The following is a 26,915-nucleotide window of genomic DNA, read 5'->3' as shown; positions in this document are numbered from 1 at the left end:
TTGTGTTTCCTGGGCTCCCAAAAACGAGAGTTCGGTGTGGACAAAAATGCTAATTTGTGGTGATGGTAGCTCAGTGGTAGAGTGAGAAAAAAGTCTTGAACAGAAACTTGACACAGTAAAAAAAGAACAAGTGAGGGAACTCAACAATTACTGATACGATCAAAACCTAACATTAAACATTTTAAAAAACCACCTTGATGACTATCTACAGCAGAGAAAGTGAAGTGGAGTGAATTTCCTGTTGATGGAGATGGTTTAAATGAAGCCTGGGAAAAACAATGAGTGAGAACAGTCTATAAGCAAAGACATCATATAGATAGCACTTTTTAAAGGACTGGTGATAAATAGCATCAGACAGGGCGAGGACTTCCAGCTGCATGAGTCATGGCACGAGGCTAAATGTGGCTGAACCCCCCCATATTAAAACAAAACTGACACAGTCACTGGACTTTCAGCAGTGCTGTCTCTAAATCCACCAAACTCCTCTCTTCAACACGTTTGCTTTGCTAAATGTTGCAGATTAACAGGTTTTCAGGTTTTTTAACTTTAGTCTACAATTCAGCTTTGTTCACTTTGATTCTTGTGTCGGACGTCGCACTCATGACTCTTCAGTGACGACACTCTTTGACCAATCACTGGCTTTTGGGATTATAAATAGATTTCGGAGGTATAAATAGATTTGGAATTATGAGTAGATTTTGGGATTATAAATACATTTTGGGATTTCAAGTAGATTTTGGAATTATAAATAGATTTGGAATTATGAGTAGATTTTGACTCTTCAGTGACGACACTCTCTGACCAATCAGTGACCTTCAGTCTGTTGACGGCGAGTGGAGCCGTGCCACGACTGCGCGGTGGGAAAATAGTTACAAGTGTCAAAGAAAGCAGATATGTCTTCACAGACATGGAAGAAACAAACACCAGATGAGCCGCAACACAACAAAAGGTCTATAATTCTGTATGAACCGTAAATGACATTTCCAGGTCCTGCAGCTCCTGCCTCGCTGTGGGAGTCTCTGATAAACTGGTGTCTCCACTGAGAATTGAACCCACATGTTGGACATTATCACCCCGAGGAAACTCCAGCTCGCTCATGTGGCCGATGTAAGGAAAAGCAGGAGGAATAAGGACCTCTGCTTTGTTCTCTCCTCGTCTCTTGTGGTCAGGAGGATCCACCAAAGGGATGAGACTCGGTGTCTTGCTCAGGGACACTTCAGCCGTGAGGATGAGGGGGTTGTTTGGTTGAGGGAACGTCTCTCTCTCCCTGACCGCTCTGCCTCTCACAGTCTGATATTAGCACTAGCTGGTTATTTACTGGAGCCAGGGAAAATCCCAGAGCCCACAGAGGCTCGTCTGAGAGCCTCTACTTAGTTCTGCTATCTGATTTAAACTCTTAGTACCGGTCACGTCATTAACAACCCAGAGTTTCCTCACTGTTCTTCTTTAGAACGGTCCCCGGTCATTCCTGATCAAAGTATTCTGACTATTCTCCAAATCCTTTATTGATTTGATGTTTTGTACGTTTGGCGTCACTGTTGCCTTTAACTCTGCAACAATTAACAAATAAAGTTGACTTCAATGTTCAAACACGCTTTAGAGACACTTTGGAAAGAAAAAAAAATAATGTCCGTCTGTTTATGTTTTGTGTCGTTTCCGTGTGAATATATAAAGACTTTACAGACCCCGTCCACTTTTTAAAAAAATCTACCGACTTTCTGTAATAAACCTTAATACTGTACGAGAAGGAAATGCACAATTCTGCAGCACGAGTGAGATCCACACACACAGTGACAGAGTATGAGTGTGTGTTTGCATTAATCCTCCCCTGCAACAGAGGGGAGTCTATTTAGAGGCCTGGGTCCAGTGGGAGGATCCAGAGAACTGAAAGTCCTAGTTTCCTGTGCAGGACAGAGCACAAGTGTGTGTGTGTGTGTGTGTGTGTGTGTGTGTGAGAGATATCCAAACACACAGAGCTGAAAGTGAGGAAACGTAGAACATCCACACGGTTGACAGGTAAAGGTTCACTGTGCAGGAGAAGAAGCAGAATTTATACTAACACACACATGTTTGTATGCCATTCACTGACATAATGCACTCCCTGGTCCTTTACCCTTACCTTAACCATCCTGACCAAGTGCCGCATCTCACACACACAGAGGAAACCACTGTTTGACCAACATTAAAGGACACTGAATCAGGCTGGAAAGCTTTTAAAGAGAGAATTGTGACCTCATTTCCTGGTTAAAGTGTAAGAAGTACAGTGACTTTCCTCATTGATGACATGTAATCTATTATTTATCATGATGTTTATAATTATATAAAGTATTTTAGACTCTTTTTGCACGTCTGTCTAAATCAGTGCTACTGTCAGTTGACTTCATAAACATGTTGTTTCTCTTTCCTCTGAACCAGATGGGAGAAGCGAGTGGACCAGCAGGGCAGGTTCTACTACGTGGACCACAACACCAGGACCACCACGTGGCAGAGGCCCACGGCTGAGTCGGTGCGGAACTACCAGCAGTGGCAGAGTCAGCGCAGCCAGCTGCAGGGAGCCATGCACCAGTTCAGCCAGCGCTTCCTCTACCAGGTACGGTTCATACAAAAAGACTCTGGCAGCCAACGGCCGAGTGGAAGGGAAGTGGGTTTGTAACGGGAGGGTTGAGAAAAGTACCCAATCCCCAGTGCTCGTTGTTAATGACACACTAAATCATCACATGACGCTGTTCCACGACACAGTCCCAGCTCGACCCAGTGAACCCAGTGAAGACATGTTTAGAAAGTGAGGACATGTTTAGAAAGTGAGGACATGTTCAGAAAGTGAAGACATGTTTAGAAAGTGAGGACATGTTCAGAAAGTGAGGACATGTTTAGAAAGTGAGGACATGTTTAGAAAGTGAAGACATGTTTAGAAAGTGAGGACATGTTCAGAAAGTGAGGACATGTTTAGAAAGTGAGGACATGTTCAGAAAGTGAGGACATGTTTAGAAAGTGAGGACATGTTCAGAAAGTGAGGACATGTTTAGAAAGTGAGGACATGTTCAGAAAGTGAGGACATTTTCAGAAAGTGAGGACATGTTCAGAAAGTGAGGACATGTTTAGAAAGTGAGGACATGTTCAGAAAGTGAGAACATGTTTAGAAAGTGAAGACATGTTTAGAAAGTGAGGACATGTTCAGAAAGTGAGGACATGTTTAGAAAGTGAGGACATGTTCAGAAAGTGAGGACATGTTTAGAAAGTGAAGACATGTTTAGAAAGTGAGGACATGTTCAGAAAGTGAGGACATGTTCAGAAAGTGAGGACATGTTTAGAAAGTGAGGACATGTTCAGAAAGTGAGGACATGTTTAGAAGTGAGGACATGTTTAGAAGGTGAGGACATGTTCAGAAAGTGAGGACATGTTTAGAAAGTGAGGACATGTTCAGAAAGTGAGGACATGTTTAGAAGTGAGGACATGTTTAGAAGGTGAGGACATGTTCAGAAAGTGAGGACATTTTCATCCATCACTAAGTTCAAATGTCTTGTTTTGTCACTTCAGTGTTTAAAATCCTTTGTTCAGATTGACCTCAGTGACACAAAGTGACCACATGAGGCAGCAGAGGACCAGCAGCTCCCGTGTCCCTGCCAGCTTAAATCACTGGTTTTCTCTATGGGGTTTGGTGTGGGAGAGTGAGTGTTTTACATACTTACACTGTCTGACAGTGTAAAGTTCAGAGTAATCTGTAAGAAACAGAAAGTTAAAGTGTTTCCTCACTTCTTCTCTGAAGGAAAAGACCAAACTCCGCTGGTTCCTCTGCTTCCGCTCACGTCACTTTGTTTAGATTCTGCACGTCACCTCCACAAATGCACCGCAGGACTGAAAACAATCCACTCATGTTGTGAGTGGATCCAACAGCGTGTGGTTCGCTCGTTATCTAACAGTCAGAGGAGGAGGAGTCGCGTCGTCGTGGTCGGGCGCTCTGCAGATGCTACGTGACGCCACCAGTTTGTCGTGTTTTTCCAGCGTGGTCGTTTAATATTCCGCCGTCTTCACTCGGACGCGTCGTCTCAGTCGGTGAAGCTGCCAAGGTCAGACTGCAGCCAGACGGTAAACAACGGAGCTTTCTCAATGAACCATTAGTAAAAGCAGCCTCTAAAACACCCCACCCTGCACTCTGTGTGTGTGTGTGTGTGTGTGTGTGTGTGTGAGTGCGTTTCTCACTCTGGCTGTTTGTGTGTTTCCATGAGTTCCTTTCTCTCCAAACAAACTTCATCAGCTTCAAATGAACTCATCCATCTTTGAACTCCTCTCCTCGCCCATCCATCAAATTGTATTTCAACATTTTGGAGGCTAAACATGGTCATTTATGGTGGGAAACAAATCTGTTTGAATGAAAGTTGGTACACATGTTTATCAAGTCTGGACCTCTGTCCTAAACGCCACAGGAAGATGGGTGGCCATTTTGGATTAAATAGGCATTGGCGGGCAAATTTCTTTGCAAATTTCCACCTGCACTACTTCTACAGATTTAAAGCCATCAACTTCAAATGTGGTCCTGTCACACTGGACGAGATGGGGATTAAAAGTTATCAAAAGCTTCACTGAGCATCACACGGTGTGGGCACGAGGGGGCGTCAAAGTCGCAGCTAATTCAAAAAAAAACAACAACGTGAAACTGTTAGAGCTCAACCACAAAAGTTTATGTGCAGAATTTTATTTTGAAAATGTGGTATTTTACACTAAAAGGTGTTGTTTTGTTGTGTTTATTCTAAATAAATAGAAATAATCGTGACTAATCAAGTCATTCAAGAACTAATTGGCTGATTAGTTGACTACCAAAATAATCGTTAGTCGCAGTCCTAAATATGGCTCTAATGTAATGTAATGGCTCTTTCATGAACAGCATTATATTATAGTGATGCCAGATTACAGCAGAGATTATAACTGGATATATTATATTCCACACCCGTTCAGTCCATCCACGGTCCAGAAGGTTGTGGTTCAGCGTGAACCAGACCCTCTGGACCTTCTGGACCCTCCTTCCTCCTCAGTGTGTGTGAGAAAAACCATCGTGCAGGTCGTTCCCTCTACTCTGATAACACTCTGCCCTGTCCTGGAATGCCCACACTGCTGATAGCACGGACTATTTATGGCCACAGTGTGTGTGAACAAACACACACACACACACACACACACACACACACACACACACACACACACACACACACACAGGTCAGTGAACACATGCACAGACCAACACATTTATTTCTAAGACTGTGATCTGGGTGCAAACCTCAGACCATGGACTGCATATGACAAATGTACCGTTTGGTTAACTCGACTCACTCTCCCACACCAGAGTCCATAGAGAAAATCGGGTCGCAGGAGCTACTGGTCCACTGCTGGTCCACTGCTGCCTCATGTGGTCACTTTGTGTCACTGAGGTCAATCAGAATGATTTGACAAATGAAGACATTTGAACTCAGTGATGGAGGCAGCAGTGGATCAACAACTCCTGTGTCCCGCGAACGAAAACCAACGATTTACTCAATGGGGTTTGGTTGGGAGAGTGCGGTGGTTTACAAACTTGAAGACTCAGAGTTGAGACCTGGTTTTAGGGTAAAGGTTAGACTTAGTTTAAGGGTTGAAACACTGCACTCCCTTAAATACCTATAGGGATTAGTATAAAATGGCCTTCTTCCTTGGTTTTGGTGTCTTTCTGTAGCAGCACTACAGCGCCACATACAGGCCTGGCATATACGGCGGTGTCATCGTGGGGGAGGAAGATGTCTCCTGGATCGATGCCGTGTCTTGTTACGTAAAACTGCTCCATTTTTGTATGGACAGATAGATAGAGCCTTTATTAACCCCAGTGCCTCGGAAATGAGGTTTTTTGCTATGTTAGGACCAGGTTTTTGGATCTCCACGAAGACTAGTTTATGCCAGAAAGGGTCCCAAAGAGGTAACAGATATAAGAACACACCCACTCACGCTTACACACAGGCATGTTTATGTGTTCGTTCACAGGTTTTTACACATCACTGACACACACACATTTTTCAGTGGCTGCACAATGGTGCTGTGTGTGTGTGTGTGTGTGTGTGTGTGTGTGTGTGTGTGTGTGTGTGTGTGTGTGTGTGTGTGTGTGTGTGTGTGTGTGTGTGTGTGTGTGTGTGTGTGTGTGTGTGTGTGTGTGTGTGTGTGTGTGTGTGTGTGTGTGTTTGCAGAGTAATTGCAGCTTGTTAGGCATCGTGGAGAGAACAGCCTCACAGTCATTAACTGCTGTTTCCACCTCCCCCCTTCCCTTCACTGCTACCACTTCTCCTCTCCCTCCATCCTTCACTTAAGCCCCACCCACCCTCCTGTCATCCACAGTCCCTTCTTTTTTTTTAAAGCAACATCTTTGTATCACGGTAATCTCTGCTTCTATTTTATTAATTATTTATCGTTTATTTAGCCAGGAAAATACAAGATCTCGTCTTCCTCAAGGGAGTCAAGATAGCAAATACAAATAGTACAAATATTTACAGGGACAAAACTGTTTCAGAAAAAAAAATCTTGTAAAAACAGACCCTGAAAAAAAAATCTTGTAAAAACAGACCCAGAAAAAAAAATCTTGTAAAAACAGACCCTGAAAAAAAAATCTTGTAAAAACAGACCCAGAAAAAAAAATCTTGTAAAAACAGACCCCGATAAAAAAAGATCTTGTAAAACAGACCCCGAAAAAAAAGATCTTGGAAAACAGACCCCGAAAAAAAAGATCTTCTAAAAACAGACCCGATAAAAAGGTCTTCTAAAAACAGACCCGATAAAAAGATCTCGTGAAAACAGACCCGATAAAAAAAGATCTTGTAAAAACAGACCCCGAAAAAAAAGATCTTCTAAAAACAGACCCGATAAAAAGATCTCGTGAAAACAGACCCGATAAAAAGGTCTCGTGAAAACAGACCCAATAAAAAGATCTCGTGAAAACAGACCCGATAAAAAGATCTAGTGAAAACAGTCCCGATAAAAAGATCTCGTGAAAACAGACCCAATAAAAAGGTCTCGTGAAAACAGACCCGATAAAAAGAGCTCGTGAAAACAGACCCGATAAAAAAAGATCTCGTGAAAACAGACCCGATAAAAAGATCTCGTGAAAACAGACCCAATAAAAAGGTCTCGTGAAAACAGACCCGATAAAAAGATCTCGTGAAAACAGACCCAATAAAAAGGTCTCGTGAAAACAGACCCGATAAAAAGATCTAGTGAAAACAGTCCCGATAAAAAGATCTCGTGAAAACAGACCCCATAAAAAGATCTCGTGAAAACAGACCCGATAAAAAGATCTCGTGAAACCAGACCCGATAAAAAGAGCTCGTGAAAACAGACCCGATAAAAAGATCTCGTAAAAACAGACCCGATAAAAAGATCTCGTGAAAACAGCCTCGATAAAAAGATCTCGTAAAAACAGACCCGATAAAAAGATCTCGTGAAAACAGACCCGATAAAAAGATCTCGTGAAAACAGACCCGATAAAAAGATCTCGTGAAAACAGAACCGATAAAAAGATCTCGTAAAACAGACACGATAAAAAGATCTCGTGAAAACAGACCCGATAAAAAGATCTCGTGAAAACAGACCCGATAAAAAGATCTCGTGAAAACAGACCCGATAAAAAGATCTCGTGAAAACAGAACCGATAAAAAGATCTCGTGAAAACAGACCCGATAAAAAGATCTCGTGAAAACAGAACCGATAAAAAGATCTCGTAAAACAGACACGATAAAAAGATCTCGTGAAAACAGACCCGATAAAAAGATCTCGTGAAAACAGACCCGGTAAAAAGATCTCGTGAAAACAGAACCGATAAAAAGATCTCGTGAAAACAGACCCGATAAAAAGATCTCGTGAAAACAGACCCGATAAAAAGATCTCGTGAAAACAGACCCGATAAAAAGATCTCATGAAAACAGACCCGATAAAAAGATCTCGTGAAAACAGAGCCTTTTCAGAGATGAGTTCAGGTGAATGTGAGACGCTTTAGGTTGATTTTAGTAACTAAATGTTTTCTGTGGTTAGAACCAAACTCTGCTCCTGAACAATTTGCTACCTGTTTACGTCACATGAGCTCATGTGTTTCCAGGTGTTTTAATATTGATTGATTGATTAATTGATTGATTGATGCCGAGTTACAGAACATTTGTGTGGATGGAGACTGGTTCTGGTTCTGTTTTAAAATGAAAATGCTTCAGTGTGGATGTGGCTTCATGTGCTCCCTCCCTCCATCACGTCTCTCACTCCATTCTCACTGAAACAAGGAGCCCTAACAGCAGCACCTGAATCAGCCCTGTGTTTAATCACAGAAAACACACACACACACCTGCAGGTTCACACATGTTTACACACACACACACACACACACACCATCTGCCGCTCATATTTTTTGTATAAAAACAACAACTATTCCCTCGGTGTTTTCTCTCGTCCATGAATGAACAGTGAACTTCACTGATGTTTAACTCACGTTACGTCCTGCGGAACGCTCCATTAATGCTCCGGTTTGATACCAACGAGCAGTGCAGTGCTGTTGTGTTATGGTGTGTTCCAGTTGTGGTTGGAAGTGGGAGTTTTTTTCCTCCTCATATCTCATAAAGTGAGATGTGTTTGGGTCTTTGGTTTTGTTTCCGACTGCTTCCGACTCAACTGGAACGTGGTGTACTCGGAGGCGACGCCACTCCGAGTTGCGACTTCCGATGTAAAAGGAACGCCTTTATGCTCCGTCTGTCATTCCGCTCTACAAACAGGATGCCTTACAAACTAGGCTACATGCTAGTTGTTGCTAGCTGCCAGGTGCAGTTTTTTATCTGCTTGGTTACTTTGACGTGTCGGTAGAATACCGCGGGTAATTGTTATTATATCAGACTTGAAGAAGTGGTTTCAGGGCCGTCCCTGATCTTAGTCTGGTTTGATCTGGACTCATCGGTGAAAGTGACCTGAACACGTTCAACACGACTTCTTCTCCCAAATCTACAACATGGAACCTTTAGTTCACAGGATTCTGAACATGCTGCGTCTTACTCTATCTGTCTCTCTGTCTCTCTCTCCCTCTCTCCCCCCTCTCTCTGTCTCCCTCCCTCTCCCTCTCTCTGTCTCCCTCTCTCTCCCCCCTCTCTCTGTCTCTGTCTCCCTCTCTCTCCCCCCTCTCTCTGTCTCTCTCCCCCCTCTCTCTGTCTCTCTCCCCCCTCTCTCTGTCTCCCTCCCTCTCTGTCTCCCTCCCTCTCCCTCCCTCTCTCTCCCTCTCTCTCTCTCTCTCTGTGGAGGATGAATGGTCAGAGCCAGGATGAAGTCATCGTGTCTTTATATCATTATATTCTCCTTTTACCTTTTTTAGTCACAGAAAACCCAAAAAGGGTGGAGTGCGGGGGCAAAGATTGGCTGTCGATGGGAGCGACACACACTTACACACACACACACACAGACACACACACAGACACACACCCTTTAACCCTGTGCTGTGCCCACTGTGGCTCCTCCAGCAGACTCAGTGCGTTCACACGTTCCATGACAGAAACACTTTAAACGACACGTTCACTTCTCAAAGTCATGTTTTAAAATTGACATTTAAAAATAAGAGAAATATTTATCTTTAAAACAAAAAATAAATGACCAAATACCACTCACCTTTTCCTCTTCACCTCTGCTGCCTCGTGTGGTCACTTTGTGTCACTGAGGTCAATCTGAGAAAAGCATTTCAAACACTGAAGAGACACTGAGGCAGCAGTGTGTGTGTGTGTGTGTGTGTGTGTGTGTGTGTGTGCGTGTGTGTGTGTGTGTGTGTGTGTGTGTGTGTGTGTGTGTGTGTGTGTGTGTGTGTGTGTGAGAGAGTGTGTGTGTGAGAGAGTGTGTGTGTGAGAGAGTGTGTGTGTGTGTGTGTGTGAGTGTGTGTGAGAGAGTGAGTGTGTGTACAAGCGTGCGTGCGTGTGTGTGTGTTAGTGTGTGTGTGTGTGAGAAAGTGAGTGTTTTCCACGCTGCTGAGCTGAAGCATCGTGTTTAATAAAGTTGTCTTTGCAGCAGCTGCTAATTACTCACAAGTGCTTTTTCAGATATGTTTCCACTCAAGCTATGTGTGTGAGTGTGTGTGTGTGTTTCTGTGTGTGTCTGTGTGTGTGCGCGCAGGCTGAGTAAACCTACAGTGGTTTCCAGGCTCAGGGTTGAATAAAGGTGCCTTTTGTCAGGCGCTGGGGTGGTGTGGGTGGGGTGTGGTGGGGTGTGGGGTGGGTGTGGGGTGGGTGTGGGTCTGGTGTCCAGTCTGGAACGAGCATGAATGTTCCCTCAGTTTCCTCAGACATCGCACTTCCCTGCTTACTTTCACAGCAGCGCTTTAAGAGAGCGGGGGAGGAGGAGGATGAGGAGGAGGAGGAGGAGAGGACGTCCTCCTCAGGGTGGAGGAGGCGGGGAGGGAGGGGTGTTTGAGGAGGTGAGGAGCGGGAAGCTGAGGCTGGGTGGGCGGTGCTTGCACGCAGCCAGTGAGCTCATTGGAACAGCGTTGTTGTTTTATCCTCCTACCGAGCGTGTAGTTTTTGGAAAGACATACGAGCCGCAGCTCGTCCAGCTCCTTCAGTCGCTCCTCACTGTTGCTGCAGAGAGGAGTCCCCGTCCATCCGTCCATCCGTCCATCCGTCCATCCCGAACACACACACACACACACACCCCACATGCACTTTTTGGACGCGTCAACTCTGTGAGTTTTTTCTTTTTTTCTTTGGGAAGCAAACGTTTCCTCTTCTTTCCTCACCAGTCGCTCGCTTGTTGCACGGCGACGCGATGACGCGACGACCACCGAGACAAACTGGAGACGAAAGCTGAGCAGAGACAGAAAATGTCCTCCTAACTGTGTCTCTGTGTCTCTGTGTCTCTCAGCCGTCGGGTGCTCCGGTGGAAAATGACCCTCTGGGCACGCTGCCTCCTGGATGGGGTGAGTGTTTTTAATCCACTCATTATTCACTGTGTGTGTGTGTGTGTGTACGTCCTGCAGGAAGCTGTTGCTCCATCACGGTTATATTCTGGATTAATGAATCAAGTCAGAAATTGTCGGAGCTCCAACCCTGAAACAAATAACACAGATTTTATTCACAGTTAACAAGCGGGAAAATGACATTTCTGTGTTTTTTTAGTTCAGTGAAAATGTGTTTGTTGTTCCTGTGAGGCAGATCTCTGAAGAGAGAGTGATCAGCTGATCAGTGAGCTGTAATTATCATTATTATTCTGCTTTTTCCTCTTCTGTTGTTCCTGTGAGGCAGATCTCTGAAGAGAGAGTGATCAGCTGATCAGTGAGCCGTAATTATCATTATTATTCTGCTTTTTCCTCTTCTGTTGTTCCTGTGAGGCAGATCTCTGAAGAGAGAGTGATCAGCTGATCAGTGAGCCGTAATTATCATTATTATTCTGCTTTTTCCTCTTCTGTTGTTCCTGTCCATCACTGTACGCGGCTCTCACACCGTTACCAATGACAGAGGTTATTGATGGCTAATCACACCCATGCAGTTCATTCATTTATTCATTCATAAATGAACACAGCTGGCTGCTGCTGCTGCTGCTGCTGCTGCTGCTGCTTCACTCACACACACACACACACACACACACACACACACACACACACACACACACACACACACACACACACACACACACACACACACACACACACACACACACACACACACACACACACACACACACACACACACACAGGCCGTGTTCTCTCTGAAAATCCCTCGCCGTCATGATGCTTTTTCAACATGTTGCGGTTCCTCAAGACGAAGAAACCTCAATTATATCACTGACTCCGTCTCTCTCGCTCTCTCTCTTTCTTTCTTCCCTCGTTTTTTTGTTTGGCTCTGATTCAAAGAAGAGAAGGAAAAAGACAGTGGTAAATGAAGACAGTACAACTGTGTGTGTGTGTGTGTGTGTGTTGGGGGGGGCGGGGGGGGGGTGAGTCAAAACGTGTGTGAGCTGCTAAATGTGAGCCCTACTGTTTCTGTGCCTCCACACACTCCTGTTAATGAGAAAAAGATGTCAAAGACCAGGAGGAGGAGGAGGAGGGGGGGGCGGGGCCACAGCTCCACGCACACACACACACACACACAGAAGGTTTTATTGAGATTTTTGAGGATTAACGCCTCCTGATGATGTTCAGGATATTAAAAAAAAGAAGAAGACAGGATTTGGAATATTCAGGGATTTAAAAACTCAGAAAAGTCCCAATTCTGACTTTAATCTGAGAAAAAATCCTGAGATCAAAGTGGGTTAGGATTTTTGCAGAAAAACTCAGATTCTGTTTCTCACAATACCCAGAAAAAGTCTGACTTTTCTCTGTGTTATTGATCTCAGAAATCCAAAGTTTGTGTGTGGTCACTTCATATTCTACAGAGGAAAAGTCAGTAATCTGAGATTAAAGTCAGAATCTTCTGCTCCCTGGTTTGAGTTTTGAGGAAAAACTCTAAAGTAAAAAATCTTACTTTAATCTCAGAAAGTTTCCTCGTGATGAAATTCGTCTTGACTCTATTTTAAGAATTCTGGGATTAAATTTTGAGTCTTTTTTCCATCACAATACTTTGATTGAAATGTTTTTCATTTCAGAATTCTTTCTTTATTTACTGATATTATTTTTTTAATATTTGTTTCCAAAGGAAGCAAAGTTGCAAAGTTGTGGCCTAATCCTAATTGTCTGTTTGGGTAAAATGTCCCAAAATCTGTTCTTTTTGTGACGCAACATTTTCACTTCAGTACACACATACATATATATTCATGTATATACATGTATACATATATATATATATATATATGTGTGTGTATTTAACCCTTTATCCACACTGAAGAATTATTATTATTATTATTATTAGTAGGAACCTGTTGTTATTCCCTCAGATTATTATTCTATCCGTGGTTTGTGGTCATTTTTGAGGGCGTTAACGAGCATGAAACCTCTTGAAGCTTTGCATGGATGTCAGGTCTGGTGAAAATGCGATATCGGCATAGTTCCCGGACCTGTGCGATGCTCAAGGGCTCTATAGCGCCCCCTAAGGTGAAAACGGAGGCAAAATTGAGTTCCACCGAATTTGCCGAAACTTGGTGGGAAGATGTTTGAGAACAAGAAAGTCAACTGTAACCACGGCCTCAACTCAACAGGATATACAGTATTTATGTATTTATATATATATATATATATACATATATAAGGGGTATTTACGGCAGTTAGAAACATGGACGTTGGCTATAAATGTGGTCAAATTCTGCTGAAACACAAATAATCTGGTTAATCTTTAATCTTCTTTCTCTGTAATATTTAGTTTGTTTCTCACATGTGTTCAAATATAACAGCAGGAAAATGATATGGTGTGTGTGTGTGTGTGTGTGTGTGTGTGTGTGTGTGTGCGTGTGTGCGTGCGTGCGTGCGTGCGTGCGTGTGTGTGTGCGCGTGTGTGTGTGTGTGCATGTGTGCGTGTGCACAGCAGGTCACAGTGAAATATCACACAGACTCGCTGGTTTTCTGTCCACACTGGGCTGTGATTTTCTTTCCTTTTTCACGCTCAGGTCATCCTTTCATCTCCGTCTCTGTGAGACTTTGTCTTTCAGGGTTTGTTGTGCTTTGTCCCCGCAGAGAAGCGTCAGGACAATGGACGAGTTTACTTTGTCAACCATAACACGAGGACGACGCAGTGGGACGACCCGCGGACCCAAGGGTGAGAGACGGCTCTGACCTGTGTGTGTGTGTGTGTGTGTGTGTGTGTGTGTGTGCGTGTGTGTGTGTGTGTGTGTGCGCGACAGCGGACACACTGGTGACACACGTCATTTCCTGGAATATTCAGGATAAGTCAGTTCATCAGCAGTGAGTGCAGGGCCGGCACAAGCCTTTATGGGGCCCTAAGCTAAATGTCATTTGTAGCCAAAGTAACACAATGAATAGCATTAATTACAGTTGTGTTATTTCAAACCAAACCATGAGAGGGCAGTGACATCACAAATAAACCAAATGTGCTCTAAAATGAGCAACAATAAAAGCCAATAACACGACACTTGATATCTAAAGATATGGATCATTTCTCTGATATCACAAACCCAGGCAGCCGCTGAGTTAGTGTGATAAACGATGCTAAAATGTGACTGATTGGTCAGAGAGAGCGACGTCCGACACAAGAATCAAACTGTAGATTAAAGTTAAAAAGACTTAAAGGAAAGATGAATGTCTCATCTATGTCGTAGAAATGTGAAATCATATTTGAAGCAAGAAAAATGGCATTTTGGCTCATGTAGATGAAGAACAACAACAACTCCCAGCATGCACTGCACTCACTGCACTTGCTGAGCGAGCTAGTTGTGTAAACACACTAACCCCTGTGAGGAATTACATATACAATAAATACAAAAACACAAACCAAAGTACTCGCCACCCGCGGCCGGTGCTTCTAGTTTTCACTGATCTTTTCTGGTCTTTTCACTTGCAGCCATATCAGTTTGAACACTGTCGTTCTAAGCAGGGCCATTTGAAGGAAGCCTACAGGAACCACAGCATAGCCATACAGTTTAACGTTCACCCACACTTTGGAAATAAAAAATGTTGACAGTGCAAATACTGTGCGTAAGATTTAAACATTTTACACACACACACACACACACTCACATCAACACTTTCAAAATAAAACACTGCCATCTTATCCAATCACAAACAACCTGTAAAGAGTGCAGGTTGTGTAGTCATTTAAAAATACAACCTAAATACAGCCAGCCAGGTGTCAGCCACTACTGAGAGGGGCCCCCTTGAGGGGGAACCCGGTAACAGTGTGATTGGCCTCTCAGTAGTCAATGACAGCCAATGACACTGTTATCAGGATCCCCCTTAATGGGGCCCCTCTCAGTAGTGGCTGACAGCAGCCAGAGTAATTACTCTGGTTCTCATTGACTCTGCAAAGCATGAGTGGGTTAGCATAACAGTTAGCAAAGATGTTTACATTCTGGGAAGGAAGTCTGGTCTTCCTATGGGTGAGTCTAAAAAGTGCCGAACTGGCGTTGTAGCTTCAAACCTTGGACTGATGTTGGAAAAGGAAAAAAGATTTTTTCACAACTCAGTGGAAAACTGAGGGAGGGAAGCACAATTTAAGAAAGTACTACTGCTAATACAAAGCCTCATGCAAATAAGTGAAGTATTCCTTTAAAAATCTACTTCTTATCCCAAATCTATTTATCGTTTCCAAAGTACTGAACCATTCTGTCCATTAATCTGAACTCATGATTCACTTCGGTTTACAAGTCACTCGTTTGTGTCGCGTCGCCACAGACGACTCCGCCCACATTGAGGAGGAGCTGTAGTCATGGAAACCAAACCAAACCAAACCGAGTCGTGCTGGAACTGTAGAATGGTGAACAAGTAGCAGCCAGTAAACGTTTGTGTGGTGGATTTGTGAGTCGTCTCAGGAGTTACTCTCTGGGAGAGGAGGGGGGTCGTGTGTGGTAGTTTCATCCCCAGGACGGGGCTCCTGAGGCTGGGTGTCCGTGCTCACTGCCCTCTCCCTGTTTCAGGATGATCAAGGAGCACCCCCTGCCCCCGGGCTGGGAGATGAAGTACACCGCAGAGGGAGTCCGATATTTTGTGGACCACAACTCTCGCACGACCACCTTTAAAGATCCTCGACCCGGGTTTGAGTCAGGGTAAATATTCCCGCAGACCTCCCTTCCAATACCTATTCATCTTCTCCTTCTTCTTCTTGTTCCTCTTCTTCTTCAAACATAAACAGGATCATTATAAAACATAAAGGCTCACCTCATAAAACCTACGCGGGTTTAAGTTCACGATGTTTTCAGAACACGTTCACGTCTTTATCTTCACTGTGAGACAGAAGGTTGTAAAGCAATCACTCTAACTCTAACTTAACCTTAACTAGAAAGACTACTGGACTAAACTTAACCTTAACTAAGAAGAATTTTATTAATCCCCTTAGGGAAAGTATTCCTCTGCATTTGACCCATCCTAGAATGAGGAGCAGTGGGCTGCCACACTGAGTAGCGCCCGGGGAGCATTGGGGGTTGGGTACCTTGCTCAGGGGTACCCCAGCCCTTTTTGGCCAGGTGGGGATTTGAACTGGCAACCCTCCGGTTACAAGTGAAGTTCCCTTTCCACTTGGCCACGGGCTGCCTAGAAAGACTACTGGGCTAAACTTAACCCTCCTCTTTTTTCTCCTCTTCCTCCGCCTCGTCCTCCTTCATTTCACTCTTCCCCTCCATCCTGTTCCTTCTTTTCCTCATTTCTCTCTGTCTGTCTGTCTGTCTGTCTGTCTCACTGTCTCTCTCTCAGATCTCGACAGGGAGGTTCACCCGGCGCTTACGACCGCAGTTTCAGGTGGAAATACCACCAGTTCCGTTTCCTGTGCCATGTGAGTGTTTACACGCATACGCACACACACACACACACACACACACACGCGCACACGCACACACACGACTGTGTGAGCTCAGCAGAAGTGTGTTTATTGACGACTGAATATTGAACGTGGTTCTTTGTCGTCTCAGCACGTGGACTCAGCCTTAAAGGGACAGACGTACAAAATCACGTCACTTTAAGTCTGCGATACGTTTAACAACACGTCCACGTCTTTGTCTCACTGTGAGACACACTTTACCAACAGGAAACTGACGTTTGTAAACCACTCACTCTCCCACACCAAAGTCCACAGAGACTTTGGTGTGGGAGAGTGAGTGGTTTAAAGTCTCCCAAAGTCCTCCTGTGTGCTGTGATGTAAAATCACTGATGGGTTTGTGTTTTATGGAGTCTCCTCTCTTGTAGTGACATCATTTCCTCTCTCTCTTCAGTCCAACGCGTTGCCCAGTCACGTGAAAATCTCGGTGTCCAGACAGACGCTGTTTGAAGACTCGTTTCAGCAGGTCAGAGACCAGAACCACCGCCGTGACCACAGTGTCTCGTTTCTACAAGAAAGAAATATTAAATAAACACTTCCTTCATCAGATCATGAACGTGAAGCCGTACGACCTCCGCCGTCGTCTCTACATCATCATGAGAGGAGAGGAGGGGCTGGACTACGGCGGCATCGCCAGGTGAGTGAACCGAGCGCTCCCTCCCCGTCCTCGTCGCGTTCACTGTCGCTCTGTGTGTGTTTGTGTTGTTGTTAAATGTTGGTGTTGGTGGTTCTGTCACTTTTTTCGTGTCCGACACAGACACCGCGACACGTTTGTGACGGTCATTTTATTTTGAAGGGTCGCCGCCGCACATACTCCTCTGTTCTCACATGTCCATCCACGCGTGTCTCTCTGTATATTCATGTTGCAGTTCATCATCATCATCATCATCATTATTATTATTATTATTATTATTGTGTGTGTGTGTGTGTCTCCGGTGCTGTCTCCATCTTTTCTGTTTGGTTTCACATTGTGTCTCTGTCTCCGGTGTCACGTCAGTGGTTTTACCCTATGGTAGGTGACATCATGCTGTTCTACCACAGGGTAGAACCACGGACGGGATGTTGGGAGGTGTCTGCGTCCGTCCGTCCATACGTCCGTCCATACGTCCTCCATTAACCCCCAGACGGGGGGAGGGAGGGCACAGGTTGTGGGTCTGCTGGTGTTGGTGGTGGTTCCTCGTTGTTTTCTAACCTTCATCCCTCCACAGTCTTCCACATTGTTGTATCTCTGCTCTGTCTTTCATGTGTTTTCTGTGTAAAATGTTGCTAAATGTGCGTGTTCTCCACATTTATTCTAATCTCAATCCAGAAAAGGGGAGGAAACCATAATGAAACACATCGTCTAACTCTCATTTCTCAACTTAATTTCAGTCTAAATTTAGAAAATAAGGTTTTATTCAACAAAGAGATTTGGGGCGAAATGAGAAGTGAATTGGATTTCTTGTCAGATGTTTGTGTCTCATGTGTCAAGAAACTAGGACAAACTAGTATTTACTGGCCACTCGCCTCATAAAATCTACGTCAGTTTAAGTCAAAATCATCTGAAGAACACGTCCACGTCTTTGTCTCACTGTGAGACACACTTTACCAACAGGAAACTGAAGTTTGTAAAACACTCACTCTCCCACACCAAAGTCCACAGAGAAAACCAGTGATTTGAGCTGCAGGGTCCTCTGCTGCCTCGTGTGGTCACTTTGTGTCACTGAAATAAATCTGAACAAAGGATTTTAAAACTGAAGTGACAAAATCAGACGTTTGAACTCAGTGTGTGTGTGTGTGTGTGTGTGTGTGTGTGGACTTTGGTGTGGGAGAGTGAGTGGTTTACAACACTCTCACAGTGAGATAAAGACATGAAAATATTGTTAAGAGTTAATCTAATATAGATTATTAATAATAAAGTGTTGAACAGTTTAAACTCTGAAATGTTGGAGGATTTCTTTGTTTTATGGAGCAAAGAAAACAGGAAGTATAATAAAGTGATGTCATCGTCTGCTCATGTGATCAATAATGATTCTGCTGCCTTTGATTTAAATGTCATGTGATTTATTTTTATTTTAAGTTTGTGATTGAGAGAAAAAATAAACGAGGACCTTGTTTTACTTTGAAAGTATTTTCAGAATGATGCTGGTGTTTTATTTTGTAAACAGGTGTGTGACTCTGTCTGTCTCTGTTCCTGTCTGTCTCTCTGTCCGTGTCTCTCTGTCTGTGTTTCTCTGTCTCTATGTCCCTGTCTCTCTGTCTCTGTCTGTGTTTCTCTGTCTCTATGTCCCTGTCTCTCTGTCTCTGTCCGTGTCTCTCTGTCCGTGTCTCTGTGTCCCTGTCTCTCTGTCCGTGTCTCTCTGTCTCTGTCTCTGTGTGCCTGTCTCTCTGTGTCTCTCTGTCTCTGTCTGTGTTTCTCTCTGTCTCTCTCTGTCTCTGTCCGTGTCTCTGTCTCTGTGTCCCTGTCTCGCTGTCCGTGTCTCTCTGTCTCTCTGTCTCTGTCTCTGTCCGTGTCGCTCTGTCTTTGTCTCTCTGTCTCTGTCTGTGTCTCTCTGTCTCTGTCCCTGTCTCTCTGTCTGTGTCTCTCTGTCTCTGTCCGTGTCTCTCTGTCTGTGTCTCTCTGTCCGTGTCTCTCTGTCTCTGTCCGTGTCTCTCTGTCTCTGTCTGTGTCTCTCTGTCTCTGTCCCTGTCTCTCTGTATCTCTGTCCGTGTCTCTCTGTCGCTGTCTGTGTCTCTCTGTCTCTGTCCGTGTCTCTCTGTCTCTGTCTGTGTCTCTCTGTCTCTGTCTGTGTCTCTCTGTCTCTGTCCGTGTCTCTCTGTCTCTGTCCGTGTCTCTCTGTCTGTGTCTCTCTGTCCGTGTCTCTCTGTCTCTGTCTGTGTCTCTCTGTCTCTGTCCGTGTCTCTCTGTCCGTGTCTCTCTGTCTGTGTCTCTCTGTCTCTGTCGGTGTCTCTCTGTCTCTCTGTCTGTGTGTCCCTGCAGGGAGTGGTTCTTCCTCTTGTCTCACGAGGTTCTGAACCCCATGTACTGTCTGTTTGAATACGCCGGCAAGAACAACTACTGTCTCCAGATCAACCCGGCGTCGTCCATCAACCCAGATCACCTGACCTACTTCCGCTTCATCGGACGCTTCATCGCCATGGTGACGTTAAAGAAACCCACTGAGCGTGCAAAGTTACCTGTTACTGCTCTTTTAGTTTTGTTTTATTTTCCGTTTGAACAAGTGACTTCCTCCACATTTATACCTCTCATCGCTGTAGTATATAATCGTGTGCTTTACCAAACTGGATTTGTTTATAGTCTCTACACACACACCAAGCATAACATTGTGACTCCGCCCCCTCAGGCATTGTATCATGGGAAGTTTATTGACACCGGCTTCACGCTGCCGTTCTACAAACGTATGTTGGACAAGAAGCCGACGCTCAAAGACCTGGAGTCCATCGATCCAGAGTTTTATAACTCCATCGTGTGGGTGAAGTAAGTAACTGCAGCGCAACCACGGCCTTTATATACACACACGTATGTATATGTGTGTATATATATATATGTATGTGTATATATATATATGTATATACACACACGTGTTTGTGTGTCCAGAGAGAACAACCTGGAAGAATGTGGTGTGGAGCTCTACTTCGCTCAGGACATGGAAATCCTGGGGAAAGTGTCGACTCACCAGCTGAAGGACGACGGAGAGAACGAGCTGGTGACAGAGGAGAACAAGGAGGAGTACATCAGGTTAGTGAACCCCACACACACACACACACACACACACCTGAGCAGAGAGCAGCGTTGAAATGTGTGTGTGTGTGTGTGCCAGTCTGTTGACAGACTGGAGATTCACTCGTGGTGTAGAAGAACAAACCAAAGCTTTTCTGGACGGATTCAACGAGGTGGTTCCTCTGGAGTGGCTGCGCTACTTTGATGAGAAGGAGCTGGAGGTACGAGCACCGTCACTGAAGTTATAATTATATATATATATATATACACACATATATATATGGGTGTATATATATATATATATATATATATATATATATATATATATATATATATATATATATATATATATATATATATATATACACCCATATAAATGACTATATAACTGTATATATGACTATAAAACTGTATATATGACTATATAAATGACTATATAACTGTATATATAATAACTGTATGTATGACTATATAACTGTATATATGACTTTATAAATGACTATATAACTGTATATATGACTATATAACTGTATTTACGACTATATAACTGTATATATGACTATATAAATGACTATATAACTGTATTTACGACTATATAACTGTATATATGACTATATAACTGTATTTACGACTATATAACTGTATATATGACTATATAACTGTATTTACGACTATATAACTGTATATATGACTATATAACTGTATTTACGACTATATAACTGTATATATGACTATATAAATGACTATATAACTGTATATATGATAACTGTGTAAGACTATATAACTGTATATATGACTATATAACTGTATTTACGACTATATAACTGTATATATGACTATATAACTGTATATATGATAACTGTGTATGACTATATAACTGTATATATGACTATATAACTGTATTTACGACTATATAACTGTATATATGACTATATAACTGTATATATGATAACTGTGTATGACTATATAACTGTATATATGACTATATAACTGTATTTACGACTATATAACTATATATGACTATATAACTGTATATATGACTATATAACTGTATTTACGACTATATAACTATATATGACTATATAACTGTATATATGACTATATAACTGTATTTACGACTATATAACTATATATGACTATATAACTGTATATATGACTATATAACTGTATTTACGACTATATAACTATATATGACTATATAACTGTATATATGACTATATAACTGTATTTACGACTATATAACTATATATGACTATATAACTGTATATATGACTATATAACTATATATGACTATATAACTGTATATATGACTATATAACTGTATTTACGACTATATAACTATATATGACTATATAACTGTATATATGACTATATAACTGTATTTACGACTATATAACTATATATGACTATATAACTGTATATATGACTATATAACTGTATTTACGACTATATAACTATATATGACTATATAACTGTATATATGACTATATAACTGTATTTACGACTATATAACTATATATGACTATATAACTGTATATATGACTATATAACTGTATTTACGACTATATAACTATATATGACTATATAACTGTATATATGACTATATAACTATATATGACTATATAACTGTATTTACGACTATATAACTGTATTAAGACTATATAACTGTATAAATGACTATATAACTGTATTTACGACTATAAAACTGTATATATGACTATATAACTGTATTTACGACTATAAATAACTGTATATATGACTATATAACTGTATGTATGACTATATAACTGTACTTACGACTATATATATGACTATATAACTGTATATATGACTATATAACTGTATGTATGACTATATAACTGTATGTATGACTATATAACTGTATATATAACTGTATTTACGACTATATATAACTGTATATATAACTGTATATATGGCTATATAACTGTATATATAGCTGTATTTATGACTATATATAACTGTATGTATGGCTATATAACCGTGATCCATTTATTTAGTTTCATGTCACACCTGTTAACATTGAGGCTTATGACTATTACTATTGCTACAGCCTCTGATTCTGAATAACCAAACTTCCTGTATGTTTGTTTGTTTGTTTGTTTGTTTGTTTGTTTGTTTGTTTGTTTGTTTCCAGCTCATGCTCTGTGGGATGCAGGAGATCGATATGTCAGACTGGCAGAGGAACACGATCTACAGACACTACACTAAGAACAGCAAACAGATCCACTGGTTCTGGCAGGTACACATATACACACACACACACACACACACACACACACACCTGTGGTTGTGTGTGTGTGTGTGTGTCATGTGACGGCTGTGTTGTTGTCCTGCAGGTGGTGAAGGACATGGACAACGAGAAGAGAATCCGTCTGCTTCAGTTTGTGACAGGAACCTGTCGACTTCCTGTCGGAGGCTTCAATGAGCTTATAGGTAAAATCACAGGCTTTTATTGTGAAACTACAGACAGGAAGTGTTTCCTTAAGTGTGATGAATGTCAATGAAGACGTCTTTAAAAGATTTTTGTGATCAAAAAGTTGTTTTTAGATGATGTCAGATAATTCAAATCAAAAGATGTTTAATCTTTTATTGTGATTGTTTTTCTTCTTCTCCTTCCTGTCTGCAGGAAGTAACGGTCCCCAGAAGTTCTGCATCGACAAAGTGGGGAAAGAGACTTGGCTTCCAAGAAGTCACACATGGTGAGCTTAGCTGCACATCGTTAGCTTAGCTTTGAAGCTAACAGTCCATTTTCATTTGTTTTCTCATGTCTTTTTACCTGAGACTAATATTAGCTGCTATGTTAGCATAGAGCTAACCGTTACTTATGCTAGAGCTAACCAATACCTATCTAACGTTTACCTCAAACTAAGCTAGCTCTAACCAGTTAGAGCTAATCCCCATGCTAGTGCTAACCTAATAAAAAGCGGTGAGAAACAGAGAAAGGAAGGTGTTTTAAAGTTGTCGTATTTCAAGAACGGTTGATGATAGAGAGTAAAAGCGTCAGGAGGCTTTCAGGAGCTCATACGTGTACATTTGAGTAACACGGCTGTGAATTGACAGAGAAATGACAGTTTTAAAGTCGCCCTCGTCTTCATTTTTAAAAACAACTCAGAGCAGAGTTTTAACATAGGAGTGAATGAGAGGTTTTTAGGTGATTTTAAGATGAAAATGAAGGGTTAGACGACAACCACAGCAACGTTTGGATGTAAAAATGATCTCAAATTATTTTCATGGACCTCAGCTAGCGTGTGCCACTATACTGACACAATACACACTCATTATAAAATGTGTAAACGTCCGAACAAAAGTACAAAACTTAAAGGTGAGAAAAGTCACGACGACACTGTGAGGCTCCAAAGTGCCAAAGTGGGCTGGGTTATAATCGTTTCCCATTCATGTGGAAATTATTTGCAGTTTTTTGCGATTTTTGTCACCATGGTTACTCGAAATGCTTAGAAAAGTCAGAACACACCATTCCCGATCAAACCGCACGTTTTGATATCGGGTGTGTGGGGTTTTTCTCACTAAGAACTATTGACCAAATTCTTCTACATACAGCGACAGTTTTTAATAGACGGCGGGGCTTCACTGTTTCTTATTTACGATCTAACGCTGAAGAAGTGTAGACATGTGACTCCTCCCCCTTTTCCTCGTCCGCAGCTTCAACCGCCTGGACCTGCCGCCGTACCGAAGTCTGGAGCAGCTGCGAGAGAAACTGCTGTTCGCCATCGAGGAGACGGAGGGGTTCGGTCAAGAGTGACGCGAGAGGGCGGGGAAACAAAATGGCCGAAGGAGGAGTTGTACATTCAATGGGACAGTTTTTGTTTTTGTTTTTGTTGTTATTGATAATGAAATAAAGTTTTAATTTGTTAATCACAGGGCGGAGAAATCGCCCTATCACAGTCAGTCAGGGCGATCATGTGACCTGTGTGTGTGTGTGTGTGTGTGTGTGTGAGTGAGAGAGGGCGACGCACACAGAGAGAATTATATTTGTCTCGGCTCAGAAAAAAACCTGTTTTAAACCTTTTAAAAAAGACGCCCCGACAGGAAGTGGGCGTGTGTTTGTACAGGAAGTGACAGGACAGACACTTTTGTCCGACAGGTGACAGAAGTGACTTTATTTTTTTTTAATTTTCCTGTTCAGTGTGAAATTCAGAAAAATATTGAATCTCATGTACATAACAACAAATAAATGAAATTTCAATCTTGAGTTGTGTCGATGCTTTTTATTTATTTAAAGGGATATTTAAATAAGCATTGTTGATGTTTATGTGAAAACTAATATTAATACAAAGTCAGAAGAAAAGATAATATACAATAAAAAGGCTTTTAAACTCAACCCACGCTTGTTAATGTTACCAGTAGAGGGCAGTATAATCACATAAGTATTATTATTCAAACTTGAATTAAACAAGTGGGAAAAAACGGTTTAATAACTAAAGTAAGACCTTTAACACAGTTAAAATGTTTTTCTCCTTATGTTATTAGATGCTAGTAGGGCGCCCCCTGGTGACACTAAGTTTTGGCATTGAAAATAAAATTTGTAGAAGACAAGACAAAACACAGGCATTAAAATGTTTTTAAATTGTATTGGCCTCATTGTAACTGTGTCCATGGCAACAGTCACCGAGTACAAATACTTCATTACTTACTTAGTACAAAATGACGTACCTGTACTTTAAATAATATTATACATGTATTATATACTTTTACTCCACTACATTTCCTCTAACTCTCCCAAAAAAATCCAAAGAAGAGTTGTTATTATGGTCTGTATTTATATAGAGCTTTTCTAGTCTTGATGAACTGCTTTAACACATTCACACGCTGCAACATGAGGTTAAGTGTCTTTGCTCGAGGACACGTATGTGGACAAGCAGAGCCAGGAATTGAACCCACAACCCTTCCAGTTGAAAGACAACTGGTCCTACCACTGAGCCGCCATGGCTCGTTTTTTTTAATACTTTGACTTCAGTATTACAAGTGATATCAGAAAATGACGTTTGATACTTAAGTACAGGAAATGTCTTCTAAGACCTTAACTTAAGTCATCTGGTAACGTACTTTTACTCAAGTATTACTTTAAAGTACTGTAGACTGAGATTAGGATTTTCATCATTGTAAACCGGCATCGGAAATCGATTATATGGACTGTTTAGTTGTTTCCTGCCTCTCTCCTATTGGTCAGATTGGGTCAGCTGACTGGAGTCATGTGTCATGTGACTGAGCTGCTGTTTACACGACAGGAAGAAGAAGAAGAAGAACAAGAAGAAGAACAAGAAGAAGAAGAAGAAGAAGAAGAAGAAGAACAACAACAAGAAGAACAACAACAAGAAGAACAACAACAAGAAGAACAACAACAACAACAACCATGTTGGAGTCGCTTCAGCGGCCGCAGAGCAGCGTCACAGTGGTGGCTGTAATCCCGGGGAACCAGCGCGGTGCCGCGGTCGCGGACATCCGCAGAGCGGAGCTCGCTCCCGGCAGCGGCTCCGTGCTCGGCTGCGTGCTGGGGCTCCGGGGCGGCGGCGGCGGCGGCCGGTTGGTGGTGTGGGACGCGGCGGACAGAGAGGCGCCTCCGGCAGCGGTGGACGACAGCTGCTCAGAGTAAGTGACGTGATGCTTTTATTTCTGATCATGCTCTTCATGCAGGGCCGTGTTAGCAGATTCTGGGGGCCCAACACATCAGTGTCTGCTCTGTGTTTCCATCACGGTCCAGTTCGGTTTGGTTTGGAACGTCCTGGGTCAGGCTTCATGGAACTAGACCGTGGTTCAGAACTGTCTTCTCTAAACCTGCAACTTGACACAACTGTTATATTTCTGCTCCTGGTCCCCCTCTGTCCACTCCTCTGTCGTCCCCTCTGTCCACTCCTCTGTCATCCCCTCTGTCGTCCCCTCTGTCCTCCATTTGTCCTTTCACCCCAACCTGTCTAGGCAGACGCTGTGTGGAGTTATATAATAAACCATAATAAGATCCAGATGGACAGACTCCATGCCCGTGTCTACCTCCTGCTCATTGAGCTGTTGCTTCAAAACTCAGTAGCCAATCAGCAGGCAGCTCCCTAAGCCCCGCCCATGGTCGGAATCACAAACAAAAAAACCCACGGCGTGAAGAACGAGTGACAGAGCAAACAATATTCTGATCATTGTAAACCAACATGTCTGCTGTTTGTTATTTCAAACACAACTTTTCAATGTTGTCCTAGTTTTTCCTGGGAGGAGGTGAGCAGCAGCAGCAGCATCAGCAGCAGCATCAGCAGCAGCATCAGCAGCAGCAGCAGCAGCAGCTTCAGGCTGGTGGCTGTAGGATGCGAGTGTGACCTGAAGCTGCTGCAGGTGACAGTGCAGCGGTCGGCGTGCGTCTCCGTCCTCTGTGTCTCTCACTGTCCTGCAGACGAGCTGCTGCAGACGCTCCCAGAGCAGGACGACGGTGAGGAGCTGCGGTCGCTGCGCGTGTTGTCGTTCGCCGCCGGCCGGTGCCGCGCGCTGCTGAACGACCGCTGGCTGCTGCAGCTGCAGTGGCGGCGGCAGGAGGAGGCGGAGCCACAGACGTTGACCTGGCGCCGCCTCGGGGCGTCGGGGGATGGCGAGGGACGTGCCGCCGTCCATCACTGCCTCTGCAGAGACTTCCTGTTCACCCTCAGCTCCTCTGGACTCATATGTATCCTGAAACATGACCATTAGCAGTTTTTTTATCTTCCAATATCCCAGCAGGCTTTTCTTTAACCCCGCCCCCATCAGGCGTGTATGACATCACTGACGGC

At 42.9% G+C, this 26,915-nt stretch overlaps 2 protein-coding genes across 6 annotated transcripts in view; both read left to right on the top strand.

The window, feature by feature from the left end:
* wwp2 (WW domain containing E3 ubiquitin protein ligase 2) overlaps positions 1-24,361 on the top strand; it is a 44,199-nt gene extending 19,838 nt beyond the window's left edge. For 2 of the 4 annotated variants that reach the window (XM_058645151.1, XM_058645150.1), the window contains exons 10-24: positions 2,416-2,590; positions 10,882-10,936; positions 13,622-13,703; positions 15,538-15,666; positions 16,310-16,388; positions 16,825-16,896; positions 16,979-17,067; positions 19,390-19,549; positions 19,754-19,887; positions 20,008-20,148; positions 20,231-20,351; positions 22,286-22,390; positions 22,488-22,584; positions 22,778-22,850; positions 23,812-24,361. In XM_058645151.1, coding sequence (XP_058501134.1) covers positions 2,416-2,590; positions 10,882-10,936; positions 13,622-13,703; positions 15,538-15,666; positions 16,310-16,388; positions 16,825-16,896; positions 16,979-17,067; positions 19,390-19,549; positions 19,754-19,887; positions 20,008-20,148; positions 20,231-20,351; positions 22,286-22,390; positions 22,488-22,584; positions 22,778-22,850; positions 23,812-23,911 — 1,612 coding nt within the window. In that variant the 3' untranslated portion in view covers positions 23,912-24,361. Of the gene's footprint in view, positions 1-2,415; positions 2,591-10,577; positions 10,703-10,881; positions 10,937-13,621; positions 13,704-15,537; positions 15,667-16,309; positions 16,389-16,824; positions 16,897-16,978; positions 17,068-19,389; positions 19,550-19,753; positions 19,888-20,007; positions 20,149-20,230; positions 20,352-22,285; positions 22,391-22,487; positions 22,585-22,777; positions 22,851-23,811 lie in introns of those variants that run through there. The other 2 variants (XM_058645153.1, XM_058645152.1) reach the window with 2 other exon arrangements.
* Positions 24,362-25,473: 1,112 nt separating this feature from the next.
* spg11 (SPG11 vesicle trafficking associated, spatacsin) overlaps positions 25,474-26,915 on the top strand; it is a 23,246-nt gene continuing 21,804 nt past the window's right edge. For both annotated transcript variants that reach the window (XM_058645087.1, XM_058645086.1), the window contains exons 1-3: positions 25,474-25,758; positions 26,358-26,812; positions 26,893-26,915. The exon at positions 26,893-26,915 is cut by the window's right edge and continues 179 nt beyond it. In XM_058645087.1, the coding sequence (XP_058501070.1) occupies positions 25,523-25,758; positions 26,358-26,812; positions 26,893-26,915 (714 nt within the window). In that variant the 5' untranslated portion in view covers positions 25,474-25,522. The remainder of the gene's footprint in view (positions 25,759-26,357; positions 26,813-26,892) is intronic.

The sequence above is a fragment of the Solea solea genome, chromosome 12 (assembly GCF_958295425.1).
Source record: "Solea solea chromosome 12, fSolSol10.1, whole genome shotgun sequence".
Classification (NCBI taxonomy): domain Eukaryota; kingdom Metazoa; phylum Chordata; class Actinopteri; order Pleuronectiformes; family Soleidae; genus Solea; species Solea solea.
This window is presented reverse-complemented; position numbering and strand designations above follow the sequence as displayed.